Source organism: Thalia democratica, chromosome 1, assembly GCF_965202585.1.
Source record: "Thalia democratica chromosome 1, ktThaDemo2.hap1.1, whole genome shotgun sequence".
Lineage (NCBI taxonomy): Eukaryota > Metazoa > Chordata > Thaliacea > Salpida > Salpidae > Thalia > Thalia democratica.
Window position 1 is genome coordinate 48,069,215 of NC_139165.1, and position 24,336 is coordinate 48,093,550.

Here is a 24,336-nt window from a genome sequence, read left to right on the forward strand (position 1 = left end):
ATAATTTATTTTTAAATACTGAAGAATAAATTTGTTACTTAATTACTTGGTTTGTTTTGCTTAATTATTAAATTGATTTAAAACATTTGTGCAAGATCTACGTTTTTTAATTTTTATCAGGAAAATGTTTTAAGTAAATTATCTTTCTTTTTTAATCATTAACAGTTTTTAATTAAAATTTTGTTATAGTTGTTTAAGAACTACAGCAATAACGATCCAATTACTAATTTAATAATGATTTAAAGCATGTAAACTGTTTCTTTTTAAAGTTTAGTTTTAATTTACTTTATAGTTCTAGTCAAAAATATAGCCTTTACAAAGTTTCATATGACTTATACTATTGCATAGTGACAGCGAGCCAATTTTAGTTAGCAGATAGTTTTTAAGGACAAATAAGCAATCAGTAGCAGTATAATAGGTGCGGGCTGCTTTAAACTCAACTATCAACCAAAAATTTGTTTTTAATTTATGCATCAATTCTTGTATTTATACACTAGTTTTCTATTTATACGCTTGTGTGAGTTTTGTAATTCTGACAGCAACTTGTATTGTTTTTACTAATTTTTAATGAAAAGCTAATTATAGGTTGTTTACCAAGTAGCTATAAAAATGGAAAGTGAGGACAAAAATCTGCTTGTTGTTATATTTGACGTGAATCCGTACTGGTGGGGTGTAAAACAAGCAAAAAATGAACTTTCAATTAACAAGTGTCTGGATAGTATTCTAGTCTTTATGAATTCTTACAGAATGCTGAAGCATGACAATTCAATTGCACTTATTGCAAGCCATTCCTCTAAGAGGTTAGTTGTTTTTGATAACTTTTAGATTATTTTTATCACTATTTCTCATGCTAAAAATTTAAATAATTAACTTTTTTATTAGTTAATGTAAGTTGGTTAATAAGTATTGTATATTTTTTTTACAAAAAGTTTCACGTCTAGGTATTTTTGAACAATTAGTACTTTACAGAGTTGCCACAAAACCTTAAAAACCTGGAATTTGGGCTAAAAAAACTTGAAATTTTTTGAAAAAAAAACTAGAAAATCTGGAATTTTGAACAAAAATTACTAAAAAGCCTGAAGAAACCTGGAATTTTAAACAATTTACATGTTAAATAGTAAAATTTTAGTTTGAAACATAAGATTTGTCATATAGATAAAAAATTTTTGTCATTCTTAATTTTTTTATAAATTAGAAAAAAACACATTTAAAATATTTTTACTACAATATCTTTTCAATGTTGTTATACTGCTTAACACAGTTTTTAACTAAAACTTAACTTTAGACTAAAAATAGTCCCAAAAACGTGTACTTTCAAAAACCTGGAAGAAATTTCTCAAAAACTAGTTGCAACCTTGACTTTACTATATCGTAGACGTAAAAAGTTGTATCCAACATTAATTAAAATAAAATAGCTTCTTTACTAATGTTACTGTTTTGGTTTATAGCATATTAAACTTATTATTTTATAATCATTAAAAACCTAGTTAGTTATTTTAATTTTAACCCACACATTAGGTTTTATTACATCTTTTTAATAATAAAACTGGTTATTTATTTATTCGACAAAGCTGTTTCATTAGTAGGTTTACCACTCCATTAGACTAACTCAGCTTAAAACGAATAATTTTGTAAGAATTTTACTAACTAAAATTATTTTATAATTTGATTAAAACAAGATTCAGTCAATTTTTTTTATATACTACTAAAATTACTTGTTTATTAAAATTTAAGCATAAATGATATTTGTTAAGTTATCTGCTTTTCAGCTTGAAATTTAAGTTTTATTTTATGGAATCTAACATTTACCAACTTAGTACTATTTTATAGAATAAATTGTAATAATTAGTTAGTAATTTTATTTAGCTCTTAAAGGAGCTATAACTAATTACATAAAATGTTTTTCAAATGCTGCAATATGCAAGATAAGTTTGTTTATTCATAAAGTCCTGCAAATGCACATAGTAAAACTTGCTGTACTTTAGAAAAACGAAGTTTTATAGTTTTATGCAAACATAGATTTTACTTATTGCAAACACTGCTAGCTCTATTCTTAATAACAATAAAAAATGTGTTTAGATATTTTTTCATTTGAAATTTGTAATAAAGTAACCCAGTGACATAAAAAATTATAATTTACACTAATTTTTATATTTGTTTTTCATTTAGTTTAAAGAGTAATAAAAACATATTTTTTTTGTTGTTTTAAAGAAAAAATATTAAAGAAAACTTTATGTTAATCAATGATTTTAGCTCCACATTTCAACTAAAATATAAACAAACTGTTCAACCAGTTATTTTTAAACTTTATTTTACTTATGATTATAAAACCTAATTCAATTTTAATATAGTTTTTTCGAATTAAAGAAAAAAAAACTAAGTTTGAAAAACACATTAAGCTTTTTATTTTTGCAGCAAGTACTTGTACCCGCTCAGCGAGTCTGAAAAGCGAGCTGACAGCAGCTGCGAAGAAACCCACTTGATAAACAAAACGATAAGTGAAAACTTCAGGCAGCTGATGAACGACGGGTGCAACGAGTCTGACGTCAGAACTGAATCGCAGATTGCCGGATCGTTGTGCATGGCTCTCTGCTGTATGTTTGAATTGTTTTGATAAAAAATTCGATAGTATTACTTTGATAAAATGAACTTATTAGATGTAACCAAAAATAAATGAGTTGATTAAATACTCAACTTAAATAAGGTTATGAACGTGATTGTTCAATGTTTTATTTTGAAATTATAATATATACATTTCGAATACTTTTGTTTTACATATTAGAGTCTATAAGTATAGCTTCTGATAAAGTGTTGTAATGGTAATAAGTTATTGATTGCTTAATAGCAAAACCGTTAGAGATCTTTATTTAATAGAAAAAATGATTTTGTTGAATAGTGTTCAATGTTAAAAAATTGAATACATGCCACAATAAGTTAAGAGTTGATTTTTTTTTGCTGAAAACAACCTTAAATTGATTAGTTGTAGTTTTAAGTTAAAGATGTAAAATCTGTAATGTGAATAAAAATTTATGTTTTAATGTATACTAAATAGATAAAGATTTACCACAGATGTTTTTGTGTTAAAACTTTATTCCGACTAACGGCGTTCCACTGCTCTCAAATAAATTTAAGAACAGATCTACGGAGTCTATAAAATATTAACACACATTAGAAAAAATTACAAGATTTATCTAATATTTGTCCTCACAACCCACGATTCTACTTCAAACAACTCTGTCTACTAATGCATTGTATTTATTTTACAATATTTTCATATACAATCACAAACATTAAGTTTAATACTACATGTTTTCTCTATTTTATTGTATACCTTGTATATTGTACTGTATAAATATTTTAAATTTAGTTTAAATTTTTAGTAAAAAAAAATTGCTGCATAGTTTGTTTTTAAGCTGAAAAATTTATTGACTAATTTTTGAAAATTATTATGACGTAAAACTTACCTATTCTTAGAGCTTTTTTGAGGTTAGTACATGCTTTTATTAAATTTGTAGTTTTTGTAGACAATTTTATATTTTTATGTTTTTATTCCAAACTTTGTTTTTAAACCATAAAGTTCGTTTATAGTTGCTACTCACATAAATATACATGTTTTTTTTTCTAATTTGTGTTAATATTTTAAAGACTCCGTAGATCTGTTCTTAAATTTATTTGAGAGCAGTGAAACGCCATTAGTCGGAATAAAGTTTTAACACAAAAACATCTGTGGTATATATTCCGATAAGCTTAGCTTATCAGGATCTCTAGGATTTAACGCCTTTTAATGTTACATTTTATGTTTTTTATATGTAATTTTTTTTACTAGATGTAAACAAAGTAAAAAGCAAGCAAACAAATAGAAGTAGCATCAATGCAAGAATATTAGTAGTTAAAGCCTCAGAGGATAGCCCTTCACAATATCTTAGTTTTATGAACTGTGTTTTTGCAGGTGAGTTATTTTCAAACTAAAAAGTAAAAATATAAATTTAAATCTGTAATACATGCTAGAATTCGTACTTAAATCTTTACTTTTCTACTCTTGATCATAAATAACTTTTATTCTTAAGCTTCTGTGTTAACAAGTAACTGTGTTTTGTTTGAAATTTTTTATAAATAAACAATTACAATATTTTTGTCTATGTACTGTAAATAACTCTATTACGTGTTTTGCTTTTTTTAGCTCTACTTTGGTTTTTAAAGTGATATCAGTTGATTTTTTATCACGCTTCCAAATAAAGTCATAATTTTAATCAATTGAATAAATATTACAAAACAAATTTCAGCGCAAAAGAACAGTATAACGGTGGATGCGTGTATTTTAGGACAGAATTCAGCTTTGCTTCAACAAGCGTGCGATATGACCAAAGGCTTGTATTTGCAATGCTGTCAAGAAGATGCCTTTTTACAATATTTAATGGTGAGTTACGTTTGAAATTTCAATTTTGATTTAAACTTTAGTCTAACGTTGTGTACACACGATGTCTTAAATATAACTTTATACTTATTTTAAATAGTTGTAAATTACTGTAGCTAAATGAGTAAAAGTAAATATTACCTTTTTGTTAAAAAAATACAACTTTACTCTATGTTTAAACGTTTAATAGCAGAAATAGTTATGGTTTTAATTGTTAGTTGCAAATTTAATGTTGTTTTGTTAGATCATTAAGTTATTTCATATTTATAGTATATAATTTTATGGAGTGTGTAAAATACGTATTTTATGCTTAGTAAAGTATTTCGTTTTCAACAACCAAGTTTAGCTTATAAAAAAATGTATTTAAAATATATCTTGAATTATAGTGTAATGAAATGGTGAAAATATTTTTTAAGCAAAAAAAAGGTCAGCGTTTTGAGAACTAAAAAAAATATAATAAAAGTGTTTGCATTTCTTTCAAGATTATTGTAAAACTTTTAGTCTGTTGTATTAAAAAAGAAACTATAAATTGCGTAGGTAAAGTGAATAAAAGAAAATTGTTTTGGCTGCAAAGTTTGATCGTTTAAAAATCTTTATATGTTAATAATTTAAAAAAAATTATTTATAGTTATTATTTTTTAAAAGCTAACAACTACATATAAAACAGCCAAAGCATAAGCTCAACTGTAAATAAGTTATAAGTTTTTAAATAGTACGGTATTTTATATCCAAAAAAAAAATTAGTTCTAACACTTATTAATGATACCTGCTAAATTAAAAAATATAAAAATTATAAGAAATATCAAATAAGCTATGAAGAGTTTGTATTAGGAATTTTGAGGTATCGTTTAAAGTTAATTCTTATGGCTTAAAGTATCAACTACATTTAAATTTAGTTTAGGTGCTTTAAAACAAAAAAAAAAGTATAAGTAATCTTCTTACAGTTAAAATTAAGTAAGCCGTTCTTAAATTTTCTAACAAGTTTAACTGTACGAGTCGGTTTAAGAAGTTTGTTTTATATAAATTGTGTACTAATATTTTATTTTTTACAATATTTTGAATTAAACACAAAAAAGACTTAATAAAAATTCCTTTTTTACAAAAAAAAAACAATTTTATTGACCTGTACGTACAAGTTTAAAAAGTACTGTTTGCAGGGTTGCCACACACTCTGGGAATTTTCAAGTTATAGAAAATCTCAGGGAAACTGAGGGAATTTTAATTTTTTTTATAACTCAGGAAAACTCAGGGCAGTTTTGGTTGTTTCTAAAAATTTCAGGGAAATTTTAAGATTTTTAAAAAATCTCAGGGAATTTTTTTTCTAGATCTAGAATGATATTTGGTTAATCCAGTTTCAATATTTTGTTCAAAAAAGTTAATTTTGTTTATTCTAAGTGCTTATTTCGAAATTTTTTAGCCTTGCGGCTAGTTCTTCAATATTCTTAGAATTAACATTGTAATTTTTTAATAAATAAAAACATTTTTAAAGGTTTGAAAAAAGCTCAGGGAAACTCAGGGAAATTTGAGGTTACTCAGGGAAGATTTTTTGACTTTTGACAATCCTGTGTTCGTTAACAAATAATTTATTGATTAAAATTAATTTATTATAAGTAAATTAAAATCAAAATAAAAAAAAGAATAACTCATTAAGTTTACTTACACTAGTTGCTTACTTTACTTTCATCTTGAAAATTTATATATAGTGAATATTTGTTTTTTATAAAATAAATCAAATAATTTTAATATTTTAGTTGCGTAGCACAAACTCATTACGTAAATTTGTATCACAGACGGCATTTGTGTCGGAAGCGAGTCTACGCAACGAAAGTTTGGCCATTTCAGTGAAAAACCACCAGCACGGCGATGACGGGGGAAATTCCGGCCAGACTGCCTGCCACTGCTGTCGAAAATTTATTGAGGTTTGAAAGTTTTGCTAATTTATCACCACGATGAATTTATCATAAATTTGGAAATTTTTGATATATTTCTTTCACAAAATTTTAATCATACAGGCATGCTAAAATAATCATTAACTCAGGGTTGCCACTCGGTCAGGAAAAGTCAGGAAATCAGGAAAAGTCAGGAAAAATTTTAAAAATGACAAAAGTCAGGAAAAGTCAGGAAAAAATGGGGGGTTTTGAAAAAAAGTCAGGAAAAGTCAGGAAATTTGATAAAATAAAAAAAAAAGTCAGATTTTGTCAGTTTATATTTACAAAATTCCTCGTTTTCCAAAGCCTTCAAATGGTAAAAATTAATTAAAAGTCCTTTAAAGTCAAAAAAAATTCTAAAATTTTCCTAGAAATTTACAATTTTTTTTAAATTTTATTTCCAATGCTTTCATCTGGTATAAATTAGTAAAATATCCTTTATAAAACTGCAAAAATTTTTTATTAACATATTGAACAGCTTTATATAGTTTCAAGTGTTAGATTATGTATTTTAGAATAAGTTTAATTTAAGAGTTTGATTTAGAAAAGTCAGGAAAGTTTTGGTAAAAAGTCAGGAAAAGTCAGGAAATTTTTCTCAGCTTGATCAGTGGCAACCATGTTAACTATCCTAAAAAACTATTTTATTTTAAATTACAAAAGTAAAAGGTGTTTTATTAACAGATTGGGTTTGTGTGTTCCCTTTGCCTTTCAATATACTGCAAATACACTCCAATATGTCTTACCTGCCAAGCCGTCTACCCGTCGAGGAAGGCAAAAAAGAGAAAAATTGCTGCTTAAAAATGTTTTTAAAAAGTTCTTTTTTATAGGATTTTCTATGTTAGTATAAAATTTTAGTCAATTTTTAAGTGTTATTTTAGTGCGTTAACAATAGATATACGTCACTTTTTAACTTGTTTGATTCATTAGTTCGTGTCACGAAATTAAAAACAAATAGTTAAACTATGTTTAGATTAAGAGTTAAAGTAAACAAATTTTCTATTTTGAATGTATGTAGTTGTGCTTTTTATTTGCTGCCAAATTTTATATTTATTTTTTTTGTCTTATAGATTAGTTTTTTAAACTTAAAAATTTGAACTTATAGGTTTTTAGGTGTTAATAATTCTAGTTCAAAAAATAATGTTGAATTTAATTAAGTATTTATAATATTTCGAAGTAGAAATAGATGATGCTTTTATCGATGTGTATAAAAATAATAAATAAATTAACTGTAACATCATACTAATTTGAACTTAATTTGACTTTTACTTTATAACTTTAAAATTAGTTGTTTGATGTTAATTACGTTGTACGAATCATAATCAATTACGTATTTATAACCTGTTACACAAACAAAAGGGTTGATCATGCCAATTCGATCATCGGACCACAAGTTTCGGTAGACTGAGACCGGTTTCGTCCTTATTAGGACTCATCAGTCAGTCACAACCGAAAAACTTGTAGTCGTCAATCTACAAACGGTTTATCATGCTGTCGCATGAAGCAACCATGGTTGCTTCATGCGACAGCATGATAAACCGTTTGTAGATTGACGACTACAAGTTTTTCGGTTGTGACTGACTGATGAGTCCTAATAAGGACGAAACCGGTCTCAGTCTACCGAAACTTGTGGTCCGATGATCGAATTGGCATGATCAACCCTTTTGTTAAAATTGAGCTTGTCTCACGGCAAACGAAAGTCCGGACTTGTTCTGCAGACTTTCGCCGATTTTGTTGACTGTTACACAAACAAAAGATTTTTAATGTAAATTAAATGAAAACAAAAATATGACAAAATTTACAATTTATTAGCAGGGTTTATGTAAAACAATTAATCATATCTTCTTTTTTTCAAAACATTGATTGAAGTTTTTTTCTAATTTATTCTATAATCATAATTTTTTTTTTCCATCTTTTGTATAATATTAAACTAGAACCACAAATTTTCAAAGTAGGCAAAGTAATACAGTAAAAGCCGTTAATAAATTTGACGTATTTTTGAACTAATTTGGTATTTTAGTTAAATAAGTTTACAATTACGGCTTTTATTAGAAGTAGATTTAACTTTATCTATTCATAAAGGACTATTTATTGTATATACAGCTGAACAAGAACTATGTTCTGAGGACCTAAGTAGTATATTAATGAAATAAGTTTAATTCGTAAATGTTCGTATTTAATGAAAAATAAAACAAAACAATTAGATAGTGTTGTAATTAACTGAAATAAACCAATTACAAATATTAGCACTTTAAGATTATTTAAATAATAATTGGTGTACTATGAAGTTATGCATAAAAGTAAATATCTTGTCTTCTACAATTCCTCATTATGCATCGAAATTTGATGAAATTGTGCATTATTTATGAAAACCTTTATTAAAAACCAAACAGTAAAAAACCTAATTATGTTTAATAAATTTAAATTCATCACATAGTTTTAATATTATTTTCCATTTAAAACAATTTATATTTTGAAAACTTGTTAAACAGCTGTTATTTTTTATAAGATGTTTTTTATGACTCAAGATTTTTAAGGGCACCTTTATAAATTCTCTGAAGTAAAGTTACGGTTATTATCCTAGTCTGAAGTATTCAAAATTATTTAAAATGTTAAAAATTATTTTTTGTTATTCATTATACTAATATAATATTTATAACGTTATTCGAAATGTCTGAAATGCAGTGGTTTTACAAAGTAAATATGTTATTTAGTTGTAGATTTTTAAGCATCGTTAAATAAATTGATAGAAAGTTTGTGATTGAAACAAAGCATACAAGAATACTTACTAAGTACAAAATATCTGTAAAAAACACTTACTTTTAAATTGCAAAGATGAATGTTTTACGAAATAAAAAAGTTTCTACTTGATAGTTAATGAAAGAGAGTTTAGAGAAACAACTTAGTTTTTGTTTAAATATAGCCCCTTGGTTTTACTTTATTTCAGAAATAAAATTAAGAAACGCAAAGTAAACAGGTTAACATTTAAACTATATAAAAGCAGTAAAATCTGAATTTACAGTCAAGTGTTTACCGATGTTACAAAAGATTAAGACTCACAACTGTAAAGTTCAATAATTGTCAATATAGTACGCTTCAGGGTTTCAAAAACATAGAAATTAACAACTATGGCATATGAATACCTTGAATTTAAGAAATTTGTATATAATCTTGAGTTTCAAACAATTTTTGTCTGTAAAATAATGATTAATTGAATAAAAGCAAATTATCTTTCAAATAGAACATTTTATTTTAGTATAATTAAAAACTGTATTTATTACAAAACACATTTAAAGTAGCATTACAGTATCTTTTCAATTTACTTTCTAATACAGTTTTTTACGTTAAATTTATCTTATACTAATTATAAAAACTTGTAGTTGCAAAGATCTGGAAAAAAAAATTCAAAAGTCTTTAGCAACCCTATCATTACTATAGGTATAAAACTAAAAGCATACATCAACCTAATCTGTAAAAAAGATGCAAAATAAACAATGCCACAAGAAAACTTTAGGTAATGAAAGTTTTAACAACTATTATAGTATTGACAGTTAACTCATGTGTTTTTATAAGTTGTATTTGACAGTATTGTAACTTTTTTTTTTCAAAACTAAAATATTCCAATACATTAAAAATAAAATGCCTAGAGTCGGATAACTATAGCTTTTGCTAGTTTAGCATAACTAGACGATGTTAGTTAAAAATAATCAGCCTATGAAATATTAAAATACGTTTTATGCTTGATACTTAGAACAAGAATTAGATGAACAGAAATCAATCAAATTTCTCTTTTAAATATAAATGAATTTAAGTATTTTTTTATTATATTGTAAAACTCTAAAATTTTTGTTAATTTATGCATATATATTTGAATAAATAAAACAGTACAAATTTGTAAGAAAAATTTATTTTTATAGTTATGTTTGAGAAATTTTGGTTCAACTATATATATATAAATAATTTTTTTATATAGTTTTGAGTTCTTTCACTTATTTTTGTAAATAACTTTTTTTTGTTATATTTTCATTAAAATTTGTATTGTACGTACTTTTTTTAATGAAATTATAGACATAAAAACTAATATTATATGTTTTTTTCAATATAGCTTTAAAAAAGTTTATGAAACCAACTGTTTAAAAAATAATTTTCTTATGAAGTCATTTTATGCTAGATAAATATTTGTTTCTTACATGAATTAGACATCCTTTTTTTATTATAAAGTAGTTTATAAATGTCTGGATCTTATCTCTACCAGAACTTTGGTGATCATTTAAAATGTAAAAATCAATTCCAACTAATTGGAGAAATATAGCTAAAGTAATGAATATAACTCTTTTAAGCAAAAAATTTTATTAAGGTTCCAATGCAGCTAATTAGGGTTTAAAAACTTTTTGATGTTAATAGCTAAAGCTCAAAACAGTTTTATGAATCAATTATAAATTATTCTGTAAAAAGTGACGTTTAAATCAAATTAAACATTAAAGTTAAATTATTTTAGACATTGTACTTTTATTGTATTAAAAAACACTTAAATAAATTAAGAATAATCGAAAAAGCAAACATTGTGTTGTCAATTATATAAAGCATAATTTTTTATTTATATATAGTTTTAGTATGTATTTATGCGTAACTAAAAGTTAAAGATCTTGTTCTAAATTCCTTTCATAAGTGTTTAACATTTGTAACTACTAAAACTATTAGTATAAGTTTAGTACTTGTAAATCTAAAAACTGTTTTTTAACAAAAATGAAAACTATAAATCGAATGAAAAAAAACTTAAAAAATATGAACAAAAGTTTAAATATTTTACTCTGTTAATAGTTTTGAACTAAATTGTCAAAAAGTTTTCATAAAGTTCATTTACACATTAAGTTGAGCTATTCTTAAAAAATACAGCTATTTTCTGTAAAGTTAGCTTAAGATGTTATAATAAGAGTTTAAATAATTATTTAGTGTTAACTGATGTTATTTAGTAAAACTGCAAAACCTATTGCAATTAAAAGATAAAAAGATAAACTTTTAAAACTAAGAATGTATATAAAAAAAGACCATTATAAATGCATGCAGTTAGTTTATAAACAATATACAATCTTAAACGTTTTAAAATAAGACATTTATGAAAATTGTTTTATTTTTAAAGCTTAATTTTTTAACTAAAAAAAGTCTTTTTTGGGATTTTTTATATTTCTCGCCTCGGTAAGATTATTAATCAAAGTAGTCATTTTTTTCTAAATTAATATAAAAGTAAACTATATAATTGCAAATAAGTTGGTCCGAGATCTTATATCTAACAATGTAATGTTTTAAGTAGTGTTATATGTTTATATCTATTTTGGTTATAAAAAATATAATTTAAGTTTTATCAAAATACTTTTAAGCTTAGATTATAAAACATATTTGTAGAAATTGTAAGAATAATACTTATTATATTACATGTAAAAATACTGTATAATTGTTGCTACCTCTTATTAAACAATTCCTGTTCTAAACCAAAATCTATAAAAACCGATAGGTAATTATTAAAATAATGACTATAAGTATAAGTTGTTTAGTGTTATTATAACGAAATTTTTATATAATAGATTATGGCAAGTTATTATAGAGCTCACAATTAGCTGAATATACTTAAAAAGTATGCTGATCTTTTCGCAATAAAAGTTAAGCTAAATTTTTATTACTTGTAATTAAACAAAGCAAACTTCTAACTAAATTTAACAAAACATATGCTGCAATAAAAGATTTACTAATTTATCTTAAGTAATTCTTTGGTAAAAATAGAAGCTATCGTAATACTAAACTCATTCATTTTTGTCATTATTTTTATCTGCTGTTTTATGAGTTTATAAAAAGTTTTTCGCTGGGTTACTAAGAGTATAAAACTTTTTTAATTGTATAAGAATTTTCATACATTATGTAAACTAACTACTTAAAGAAATTTTATACTAAATGTAAAGATTCAGTAATGTTGGATAATGATGTGTTCTGTTTAGTATTATGAAGGTGCAACATGTTTTTGTGTTGTTTTTATTGTGTGTAAACTAAGTTTGCTTATCATAAAAGCACTAACGTGCTTAAAACAAGAACTTACTGCATAATCTGTTTAAACTTAATTGATCATTGTTTAAAAATCTTGTAAGTTAAAATGTTTTATTTTAAAATACTTTTAATAATCACTGCAAAAAATGTATGATACTGTATTCATAGATCAAAAAAAAAAAATTTGAATGCAGTTGAGGTTTAATTGCAGATGGCGCTTAACAAACTTATTTTTAAAATAAGCTAAGAAGATAGTAAACTAATTAGAAATTTTGTACTTTGTTTTTCACGTGATATAAACTCAAAAACATATAGTTCTATTTATTTGCTTTACTTACTTATTGTGAAACTATTATGAAATTTTAAAACTTGTTTTGTTTTTGTGTGTCTTATCCTAGTATGTAGTTAAATGTATTTGCTTTTAGTTTTCTTTTTCAACATACTTCGTTGGGAGAAGGTAGTTACATTATCTCAGTTAATTTTTCATCATTTTTGTTGTAACTTGAAAAAATTTATTTAAATACCAAAGTATTTTTGTGAAGATAATTTTTTTTACTTAAATAATCTGAATCTTTAACACAGTATTTATATTGATATATGCTATCTTTTATTCAACAAAAACTTCTACAAGTACTGTAATACTAACTTTATGAGCATGAATAAAAAAAAGTTTCGAAACATCATTACTACTAATGTCTAAATATGTTTTATTTGTAAATTAAGCTCAAAAAGAAGTAAGTTTTTATTTGAACAGAGCTTTCATTGGTTAAGCGGAAGGTAACAATGGACAGGTTTACGGATCTGACTGAACAGTTCAAGGCGGCATCAAAAAGCGAAAACTTTTGCGATTACGTCAAGTTTGGCGAGATAATCAAGGAAGAGTATTTCAGCCAACCATTGTCAGTTGACGCACCGGACAAGCAGGACAAACAGCTATCATCGGACAACGTGGGATGCAACATCATACCGGACGGAGAGTACGATTTGACGCCCATCCGCACTTCGCCCGACGGCAACTGTTTGTACAACTCCTGCTCCATTGCGTTGCGAGGGGACGAGTCTCTGGCGGTTGAGCTGCGACTGAGGACGACCGTGGAACTGCTGATAAATCACAAGTGGTATGCCCGCGCGTACCGCGACGACAACTTTGTGCTGGTGGCCGAAGAGAGCATAGACGAGGTGGTCCGCACCATGTGGAAAGATGGCGTTTTCAGCAACGTGTGGGCGATGGTGGCGCTGGCAAGCGTCGTAAACTGCCCTCTCCGGTCGGTCTACCCTGCCGTTAACCGGTGCGAGCAAGACTGCGTCAGGTTCATCCTTGACAGAGTGTTTTACCCGCGAAAAACGAGCTGCAATGTGTGCAATCAGATTGCCGGGTCGCGCAACGAAGTTATCGGGCGGAATAACACCGTATGTGGTGATGAGAACAAAGCTGTTGGAAACGATAACTACATTGCTGGTTTCCTGAATGAAATTAACGGTAACAAAAACACAGCCGTAGGAAATGAGAACAAGATTATTAGTTCCAAGTGCACTAGATCAAGCATGAAAGAAAGTTTCAATGAAGGACAAAATAATACTTCTAACCATTATAATGAGAACTCAGATACTTTTAGCTCAAGCTTTTGTTTATGGGGTTCAAATAAAGTCGTTGGAAATCAAAACTCTGTTTGCGGATCTCTTAACAAAATTGATGGAGACCGCAATACGATTCTTGGGAATAATAACGTTGTGAAAGGTAATAACAACTACGTAAGTTCTCAACCTTCCAACGATAGAAGCAACTTGTTTGAATGTCATAGAAACAAGGGAATAGAAAGCATTGCAAACGGAAAAGAAAAACCAAAGAGCAAAAAAGTAGGAGCTCCTATCAATGTTGTAGTACTAATGTGGTCTTCATCGAAACATCCCAAGAAAAACAGAACGTGGACTTCGAATCATTTTGTTCCGTTACTGCCAATCATCAACATTCAAAACGACAATTTTGTCCCATTTAAATTTTATAAGACTAAGGTAAGCAAAATAAAAAAATAATCAATAGAATAAGCTACCGAATAGTTTGTTTTTAAGTATAACAAAATGTTTTAGAGCAGTTGAAAAATTAATTATTCTCAAAATTGTTTAGTAGAATAAAATATGTTTTAACTAAAAATTTAACATAAACGTATACTTTAAGACTAAAGTTAATATAAGAATAATGTCATTTTACAAAAAGATTGTTGTAAATTTTTATTTAATACAATATTAGTTATGACTATGACTTAGATATGTTAAACAGCTGATAAATCTTAAACGACTTTTATATCTGTTTGAAAGAGAAGCCATATACTTTGCTTTGTTTTAATGCTTTTTTTTATCGTTAACTTACTACAAAAGACTTTTAAAAGCGAAATTTATTTATATATTTGAACAAAAAAAGTTTTAAAACAAACAAAAAAACTATTTTACAGATGAGTTATAGAAACGTTTCAAAATTTAGTCCTTGCCCGGTAGACTTAAAAAGTAAGTTTATTTAGTAGCATCAAATTGTTAACCATGGCAATACAATTTAAAATTGAAATATATTTATTTATACTTTTAGACATGAGAAACTTCGTAGAAAATCTCAAAATGATGTCGTACGTTTGCAAACAAAATGCTGTCAACAGTTTTGTTCAGTGTTTTAACAGAACACAGAAGGTCTTTAAACTTCTTCAGAAAGATAAGAATGGAGGCTTATCAGACAAAAACATTAATGACAGTTTTTTACTGCCTAATTAGATTTGACTAAACGTTTTTCATAAATTAATTTAACAAAAAATGTTTGCTAGTATTTCAAAATAGCTTTAATAGTTCATGCTTTTTAGTTTTTATTGTGCTTTCGCTAAGTTCATTGTTGTGCTTTTCGTACAAAGTAAATAAAAACACAAGCAAGGTAGATTAGTAAAATTTGTTGCAATAAAATATTTAATGTAGCAAATATATAGCCTCTTTTTTTATAGTGATTTTTAAATTTGACAAAGTTTTGCTATAGAGACATTTCTATAATTTAATTATACTCTTTTCCTGAATTAATTCAACTTTTTAAGATTTGAACTTTAAAATTAATTTATAATTAAATACATAAACTCTATTTTAATCTTTAAAAACATAATGCATCTTACTAGTTTCTTTAAAACTAAAGAACACTTTTAAACTATTTAACAAAACTTAAAGCTTTTTTAGTTATAAAATTAGAATTAATGTTCTAAAAACTAATTAAAAAATGTCAACTTTAAAAGCTAATTATACTAAGAAGTTTACCTACGACTTTTTATGTTAATAACAGTATTAAAACTAATGTAAGAAAAATAATTCTTTTCTAAATTACAATTTCCTCATTACATTCTTAAAATCGTTTACTTAAAACCTTTGACAAATTTTATTTTTTGAATAAGCACATTGATAATAATATAAACATCAATAAACTAAAGTAAAAACTGTTCAGTCTTTAACAGTTTAATAATAAAAATAACAAAACTTTTGTTTAAGTTTTAAAGACAAATTAGAGGTCAAAAAAATTAATTATCATTTAAATTTCATTCCAAAGTTAATATTAAAAACATTTTTATAACAAGATAAGCAATAATATAATTTATTAAACAAAAACTCAACAGACTATCGTTACAAACATAAAATAAAACAAATGTAAATGCTCATTAATATGGTAAATGGTGTGGAAAAAACTTTTAGGTCATCTAACTACACACGGTTTAAAAAAATTAGCTGTAGTTTTAGTGTCAGCAGCTTTTCGTAGAAACACTTTTTCCATTAGAATTGATAATCAACGACTTTTATCTTAGTTTTTTAAACTTCTTCAGAAAGATAAAAACGGAAACTTATCAGAAAGACGCATTAATGATAGTTGTATATTGCCTATATAAATTTAGCTATACATTTTTTATTTTCAAATCAAAACCGTATGTTAGTTTTCTTAAATATTTCAAACTAACATTTTCGTTCTAATTCTTATTATGCTTTCTCGAAGTCACACAATAGTGCTGTTTATAAAAAAAAGCAAAAAAAAAAAGTAGATAGACTGGTAATATTAGTTGTAATAAAATATTATGTGCATCATTATTGCTTATCGAACAACAAAAATAAAGCGCTCAAAATATCTGATTCTAGGACCTGCAGTACGAAAAAACCTCTCGATTATCGAGTCGCACACCACTTGGATACTTTTTAACGTCTTGTCCAGGACAATTATTAAGCTAATAGTACACCTAAGCTATACTAAGTGGATAATTAACTACAAAACTCTGTGATCACTAAATAATGTTAGTGAAGGGTGATAAAATTAATGATTTACAAAACTATACCATTTACATGTTTTTTATGATACTAGATTATATTTAATGATTTAAATAGTTTTTGTTTAAAATCGAAAAATATCATAAAAAGTATGCTTAATACTTTGCAACTTTCATGAAAAAAATTTAAACATAAAAACTTTTTTTTTAATTATTCGAGTCACTAACTACCTAACTTAGCTTGTAGTCTTCTTCAAAAAATGCTTTTTTGTTATATTTTTAAAACGATTAATGTCCCAATATTTTAAGGATTTTATATTCAAAACAATATATCAATAAAAAAAAACAAACAAAGAGATCATCAGTTAATAATAAAATATTATATAGATGGAATACTCAACGAAATAAGTTAAAAAAAATTAAGGTCTTTCTATTTTAATAAGGTTTTATTATTAACTGATGATCTTTTTTTTGAGTGAAAATTTGTTTTTAAAATAAAATCTTAAAATATTGGAAATTATATCATTTTCATTATCAATAAATTAAAATCTTTAATTATTATCTTTAAAAACAAAAGTTTTACAAGTATAAAGCTGTATAGTCTTTAGAAGATTAATGAAAAAAACTTTTTTGTAGAAGTATAACAAGAAAAAAACGTGGAGAGCGGAAAAATCATGTTAGTATCATTTAAACTTCATTGCTAAGTTTGTATCAAAAACAACTTTACATAAAAGTTAACAATAACAAATTTTATTGAAAACAAATAAAACAGTCTATCACAGCGAAGATAAAGAGAACAAAAATGTAAACGCTCATTTATATGGTCAATGGACGTGGTGTGTAAATATATACTTTAGTATTTTAAAATCAAACTCTTTTTATTAAACTGTAAACAGTTTTTTGTATGAAAAGTTTTTTACTTTTAGTTGACAATCAAGGTTTTTAAATTAAGTGTATTTACTATATTTGCTACTTATATAAACAATTTTTAATATCTGTTTTATCAATCATAGAAAAAAATAACTGTTTAAGCTAATATGAAAATGAAATTTAAGTTCTAGTCTGTTTGATTTTTAGTTAATTGTAGTTATGACTTTAAAGTATAAACTATTAAAAATCGACTTTTTAAAGCGGATATATAGTGAAAAAATTATCATACATCTAAAGTTGATTTCAAAAAAATAAAAATAAAACAGATATTACGTCAATATAACTAAATCTTCAAAATTAAATTTTACTGAAAAAAAGTCCTTGTGTAAAGAATAGAAGAAAAATTAACTTTTTACAAACTATTTCAAATTAAACTATAGTTATAGTCTGATCCGTATTATATGTCGAATAAAAGAAATATTTATAAAACATTATTGAATAAACATATATTAGAAAACTAAAAATTACTTAAAATTTGAGCACAATTCTCCCAAGTTTTCTTTTATTAATTTTTCAATCGTTTTATAACAAGACATTGATTAAAAAAGGTACAGTTAATAACAGTTTTAATGTACAAAAACGAAAGCCTTTAGAAAATATTTAAGTATCATAAAATTATTGTTTTAAATAAATTGTTTAAAGTTAAAGATGAACCTCAAAAAAGTTCTGCTACAAAAAATTGTTTATTAATTCAATTTTAAATTAATTTAAATTATCATTAGATAAAACTAAAAAATATCATTTTAAGCAGTGGAAACACAAAAATAAAAAGATAGTGCTAAGATTTTTAGAACTGAAAATATTTTTGATTTCTTTTCAACTCAAGAAGTAAAATTTTATTATTATCTAATTTTTCTCCTTTAGAATTAAAGATTTTTTAGTTTTATTTTTGAAACCCGAACAGATACATACTAATAGACTAAATCTGCGAAACGGTGACATTTTAATTTTTATTTAGCATAAAAAGTATGTTATCGCCTCCATGTTATATTACAACTTGTCAGTTTAACATGAGTACGCATGGCACAAAGAGCATCATTGAACACAAATCCATGTGTGTTGCTGTAAAAATACACAGCTGTGGCGTGTGTGTACTTAGTTTATATATCGCTCATCACACCTAAGTACAAGAAATATTTTACGTTCGTCTCATGTTTTGCTCTAAGTAACGTTTGCTTAGAAGTTTGCTTTAATTTATGAAAATATATTCAAATGCATTTACATGTTATTCGTGAAGGAAAATTTCTAAATTAAAAATCAAGTCTGACATTTACATTGGAAAGTTTTGATATCAAGTTAAGTTTATAAAATAAAACATTTTTTCTTAGCTTCATTTAATCAAAATTTTTAAACAGTATTTACTTAAAAAACACTTAAAAATTACTCAAAGTATTAAGCATAGCTAATAAAGGTTATTTTAGTATGAAACGTTTCTTTTTAATATAATATTTTAAACAAGTCTCAGGTTAGTTATTACTTAAATAAATTGAGAGTATACTTTTAAAGTAATGTAAAATATTAAAAGACTTGGCTTTATCAGCATTTATTTATTATTTCTAACAAGCATTTAAATAATAGTATATAACTTTTCTCATTTAAAGTTGAAATATTTACTATTTTACTAGTGTATCAAAAAACAAAAGTTTGTTTTATTTTAAACTAGCTATTATTTGCACATAATTTATCATTTACAAACAAAATCACTAAACTCCATTATTCACACCAGGCCCAATTTTCTTAACTTAACTAAAACACCTGCAAAGTTTTTAACCTGAACCTGTATACAAATAAAATCGCGTTTATGTTTATAAACTTGGTAGCAAAGCAACTAGTATACTATCGCACTGTTTAGTACACAAACCCAGATAGGTAATACATCCTTCACACATGTCACACCACCTTAAAAAATCAAACAATGCCCCCCTGTCATATTTGCTTTTTTTATTAGTAATTGATCGATAAGTATAAAATGTTGCCGAGCCAAGCTGGGTTAAAGAAATTAAATTAAGTTGCACCTAATTTGATTAATTTTGTTTTCATAGAACTCTATTTTTATATTTATTAAACAATAAAAGTAACTATTTAAAAGTTTAGAGATATATGACGCATTTTGGCAGACTTATCTAGCTTAATTTCATTACATACAAAATGATGTATATGACTAATAAAATCTCCATCTACTTAATTTTTCAGATTAAAGATGTATTTGATAAAATGTTTTAACTATTGACGTTATTATTACGAAAAACTTAAAAATAGTTAATTATATATTTATGAAAAATAACAGAAAAAAAAACTCTTATTCTTTTAACAGTCTAAAATAAATTTTACTGAACTGAAACATTATAACGCATTTTATTAAGATAAATATAAATTGTAAAAGTTTTATTTGAATTTTAGTAAAATATGTAAACTTATTTATTTGAAAAATTTCTAAGTGACAATAAATTTTGTCCAAAACCTACTTATTGTAAACACTTTTTCATAGACCCCCTATGTACTTTTTTTATAGTAGATAAAAATATTTTTTATTAGTTAATATTTTTAACTTATTAAATACAAATAAATTGCTTAATTAAAAAAAAAATACTACAAAAATTAAATTCAGGAGAAGCCATAGTAAAAAAGTTATAAATAATAGATTTTTCTTTTTTGCTAATAAAAACTATCCTAAAAGTTTTTTTTTTGTTTCTATCTATGAAAATGGTTTTGATAACTTTTGAAACTTTTGAAAATTCTAATTTAAAAATTAAGTTTTCCAGCTTTCAGTAAACTAAAAAAACCAATAAAAATATTAAGAAAAAAGTTTCAAATATTTCTGTTACACTGATCTAAGCAAAAAAGGATGTAAGCCAGGTGTCAAAGAATAAAGATAATCTTGCTTGACTTTCTTTTCCGTGCAAGACGAATCTTTGTACGTTAATTGATTAATATCTGAACTGAAATTAATGAGTTTTTAAAAGTCACTGAAACAAAAACTCTATTATTTCACAATTAACACGCGTGACCTGCGGCAAAACCTACTTTTCTGCGTTAATTAGCTGAATGAGACATGCCTACTCTTTTAAGCAGCTGTAATTTCTTTATGGCTGAATTAGATTACTTATATGCGGTGTAAATATTTAAAAACAAAACTTTTGAAAACTTTTAAAATACGTCACGATAAGTCTTCCATTAATCTAACATGTATTTTTTTAGGAGTTCTTCAAACATTTTTGAAATAAGTTGTTACAATTTTTTTATTCAGTTTTTGTAATTTGTATAACTTGGTAAAATTTTGAAACTACTAAAAAAAACTCTGAAATTTTAGTATAATAACTAGAGTTTAATAACCATTTTCGGCTCATATAAAAATATGCTTGATTTATAATCAAATCTGTAAAATTAAATTTTTGACTAAAACTTTTGTGTGTCTATCTTAATAGTGTAAAAAAAGAAAAGTTAAAATAAAAACTGATAACACTTTTAGATGAATATACTAAAAAACTCTTGTAAACAAACCAAGTTATATTTTATGCTAGAAATAGTAAGTATTACTATCAAAAAAATATTTATTTAAAGTTTTAATTCGTAAATCAAGGTATTAAATATTTAATGTTTATCCACAGTTAACAATGACTTTGTAGAATTTCATTAATTAAAAAAGTGTATATAAAATTTTGCATAAGTTTTTTATTTCCTTACTTAAATTTTTATTAACTTAAAGCAAAAGAAAATTACCATTTATAAAGTTATTCGTTATTGCCACAAAGTAGATATAATTTGATAGTACTTTTAAAAATTGAACTAGATGTAGTGGTGTCATTAGTAAACTAACTAAAGGCAGTTTAATGTATCTATTGTCGTTGTTTAAAGTAGTTACAAAATTCTATTTTTGTTTAAAAATACACAACAACTAGGAACAAAGTTAAAAAAAAATAATTGAGCTACCTGAACTTTGTTTATTATTAGCGCGACTATTTATTAGTCTACAAAAATATTAATTTGTTAGTTTTATTCAATTTAAAAACTAAAAAGTTTAAGAACTTCGAAGAAAGTTGTTAAAATTATTGACTAAGTTAGTTAAACAGAACCCTGGCTTTTTTAACATAAAGAATATTTTTATCATAAGAACTTATATACATAATAAACAAAACAAAACACTTTTATGTTAAAATAAATTTTGGCCATAATATCTTAAAAAATTTTTATATTATGTATACACTAATTCAAATTTGACTGTTAACTAAATCTGTTAACTAAATCTGTTCTGTTAACTAAATACAGCTCCGACATTAATTTCTGCGTTTTGAAAGTTTAATAAAAAAACTTAGCTAAAAATATTTAGACAGCTAGTAATGTTACGATATACAAAGTAGATATTTTCTCACGCCCGAGTTTAAACACGTTAAACTGTGAAAAAATGCTATAAAAGCAACTTTTAGGATCAGTTTAGTTTCTTGTTAAATAAAAAAAAACTGATGAACAACTTTAATTTTAAGTTGAGGCAAAATTAGACTAATTCTTATTTTTAGATGTTGCACTTAATAATCAAATATAAACGTTTTGCCAAATCTAATTTAAAACATTTTGAAGATCAAACTTCTAAGTTGTATTTTATAAATTTGAAACTTTTTTTTTTGTTTTTATAAAGATAATCTCAAGTTTAATAGTTGTTTATGAACAAAGAATGCATTTTTCAACAAAAAAAAAGATAGTTTGTCAAAATAATGTCAGTAATGAAAACTAAGAAATTTCGCAAGAATATTTGCTAAGTTTATTATTACATTAAAACTTATCTACCCGTATATCAATAAATTATAAAAAAAGTGACATTTAAAATGAAGTATAAAGTAACAAATTATAAAAACTATTTACTAAACACAGTTACTATGTTTTCTAAAAGTAGTTACTAAAAGTGTGGTACTATAGAAATAAGATAAAATTAAATGTTACGTCTAACAATCAGGGTCTTATAGATTTTCATAAAAAAATTAAAAGATCTTAAAAAGGATTTAAGGAGTTATGAATATATAGGGAGCTTGATAATTGCGTGTTTAAATTAGTTTATACTGAAGTTATAGACAAATTAATGAACAAAAACAAGACTAGCCAAACTTTTTCAAAATTAAAAAAACTTGTTCAAAGTTATTAAAGAGCAAGGATAGAACATAAACATAAAAACTGAAATCTAATCATATAACTAAATTTTTTGAACAAATAACTCAATTACCTTATTGTATTCCTATAGAATTTTTTATTTTTTTGTTACTTTTTATCTTAATAAAAAATAACGACAGATGGCATGACATATTACTAGTGAAGTAAGGAGTTTAAGTACGTTAAATAAATAAATTTTATTTAGAGTATATTTTAGGTGTGTTTAAAGAGTATTTAACTAATTATTCTCAAGGAGACAAAAACCACTAATAGTTTTATTAAAAACTTTAAAAGTGCTGTGTCTTAATCTATATATTTTTATACGTGTATAAACTGCTAATATTTTAAAATTAACTATTATGATACTTAAACTACTATAATGAATATAGTAATGAACATTTTTGTATCAGCTAAAACAAAACTTTATCTATCTATTGTCCTGGATAACACGTTATAAGGTATCTGTAGTGTGCGACTCGATAGCCGAAAAGTTTTTCGTACACAACGTCCTAAAACCAAATATTTTCAGCAATTGTTTTATGTTGTTCAATAAAATATGTTAAGAATATTTTCTTTTTAAGGAAAAAAAATACATTCAAGTTGTATACTACAACTTTTTTTTTCTATAAAACTTTTGTTGTAAAATTTTTGTTTTAAACTACTTATTAAATTTTATTTTATCTAAAATACCGTTAGTGTCAAGAGTACTATTTTAAACTAGATCATTTTCTTTTCATCTGCAAACTAACTTACTTTACTTTTGGCTTGTTTGTACTTGTGATATTTTATTAATCAAACTAAGTTATTGTTTACTTGAAATTTTAGTTAAAATACTTAGTTTAATGAGTATGTCTAGAATCTCAACTTTTAAAAACATGCAATTGTAGGTAGGAATTATCGGTAGACAACAAACTTTTATTTCTAATAGAAGAAATAATAAATATAAATTCGTACTACTATACTTAGAAAAAGAACATATACGTCGATTTTTATAAAGCATCTGAAAATAAAGGTATAGATTTGTTTTTTATTAGTAGATTAATGGCAGTTGTCTATTTTAGAAGTAGTATTGAGATAAACTTATGGTTACACGTTTTTGATTAATCAGTCCTTACTGAATCCAAACAATATAACTTTCTTGAAGAACAAACTTATGATAAAATGAAATCAATTTGATAAGTTATTAACAAAAAAATATACATATAGAAGTTTATGAAAAAATTAACTTTTTGTTCTCTTGATGCGTTTTGCAATTCCATTTATCGCGGAAAAAGTTTTGTGTTATAAGTATGATACTTACTGTAAAGTCATTTTATCATCGATTGCAATCATATTTTATACTAGTGTACAGACAGTATAAAAAGTATATTTATCAAAAAAAGTTTTAAAACTGATAAAACATAGCTTATAAATCTAACAGTAAAAGCAAGACACATACATATAAACATAAACTTAAATTTATTCAAACAGGAACGACTTTTAGTACATTGCTTAGGCAGTGAACTAAAAAAGTAATCAACTAAAGTTTTCATTTTGAAAAAAAAAAATCTTTAAAATCAAAGTTTTAAATCATGTTCATGTCATTTTCCAAAATAAAACTTAAATACAACTTATATTAGAA

At 24.9% G+C, this 24,336-nt stretch overlaps 1 protein-coding gene across 1 annotated transcript; it reads left to right on the forward strand.

Annotated features, from left to right (window-relative positions):
• The first annotated feature begins 589 nt into the window (after window positions 1-589).
• LOC145829777 (general transcription factor IIH subunit 3-like) lies at window positions 590-7,372 on the forward strand. Its single transcript, XM_082937649.1, has 6 exons — window positions 590-800; window positions 2,416-2,594; window positions 3,827-3,949; window positions 4,284-4,417; window positions 6,205-6,333; window positions 7,024-7,372. The coding sequence occupies exons 1-6, from the start codon at window positions 610-612 to the stop codon at window positions 7,138-7,140; spliced, it is 873 nt and encodes a 290-aa protein (XP_082793775.1). The 5' UTR covers window positions 590-609; the 3' UTR covers window positions 7,141-7,372.
• The last annotated feature ends 16,964 nt before the right edge of the window (window positions 7,373-24,336 follow it).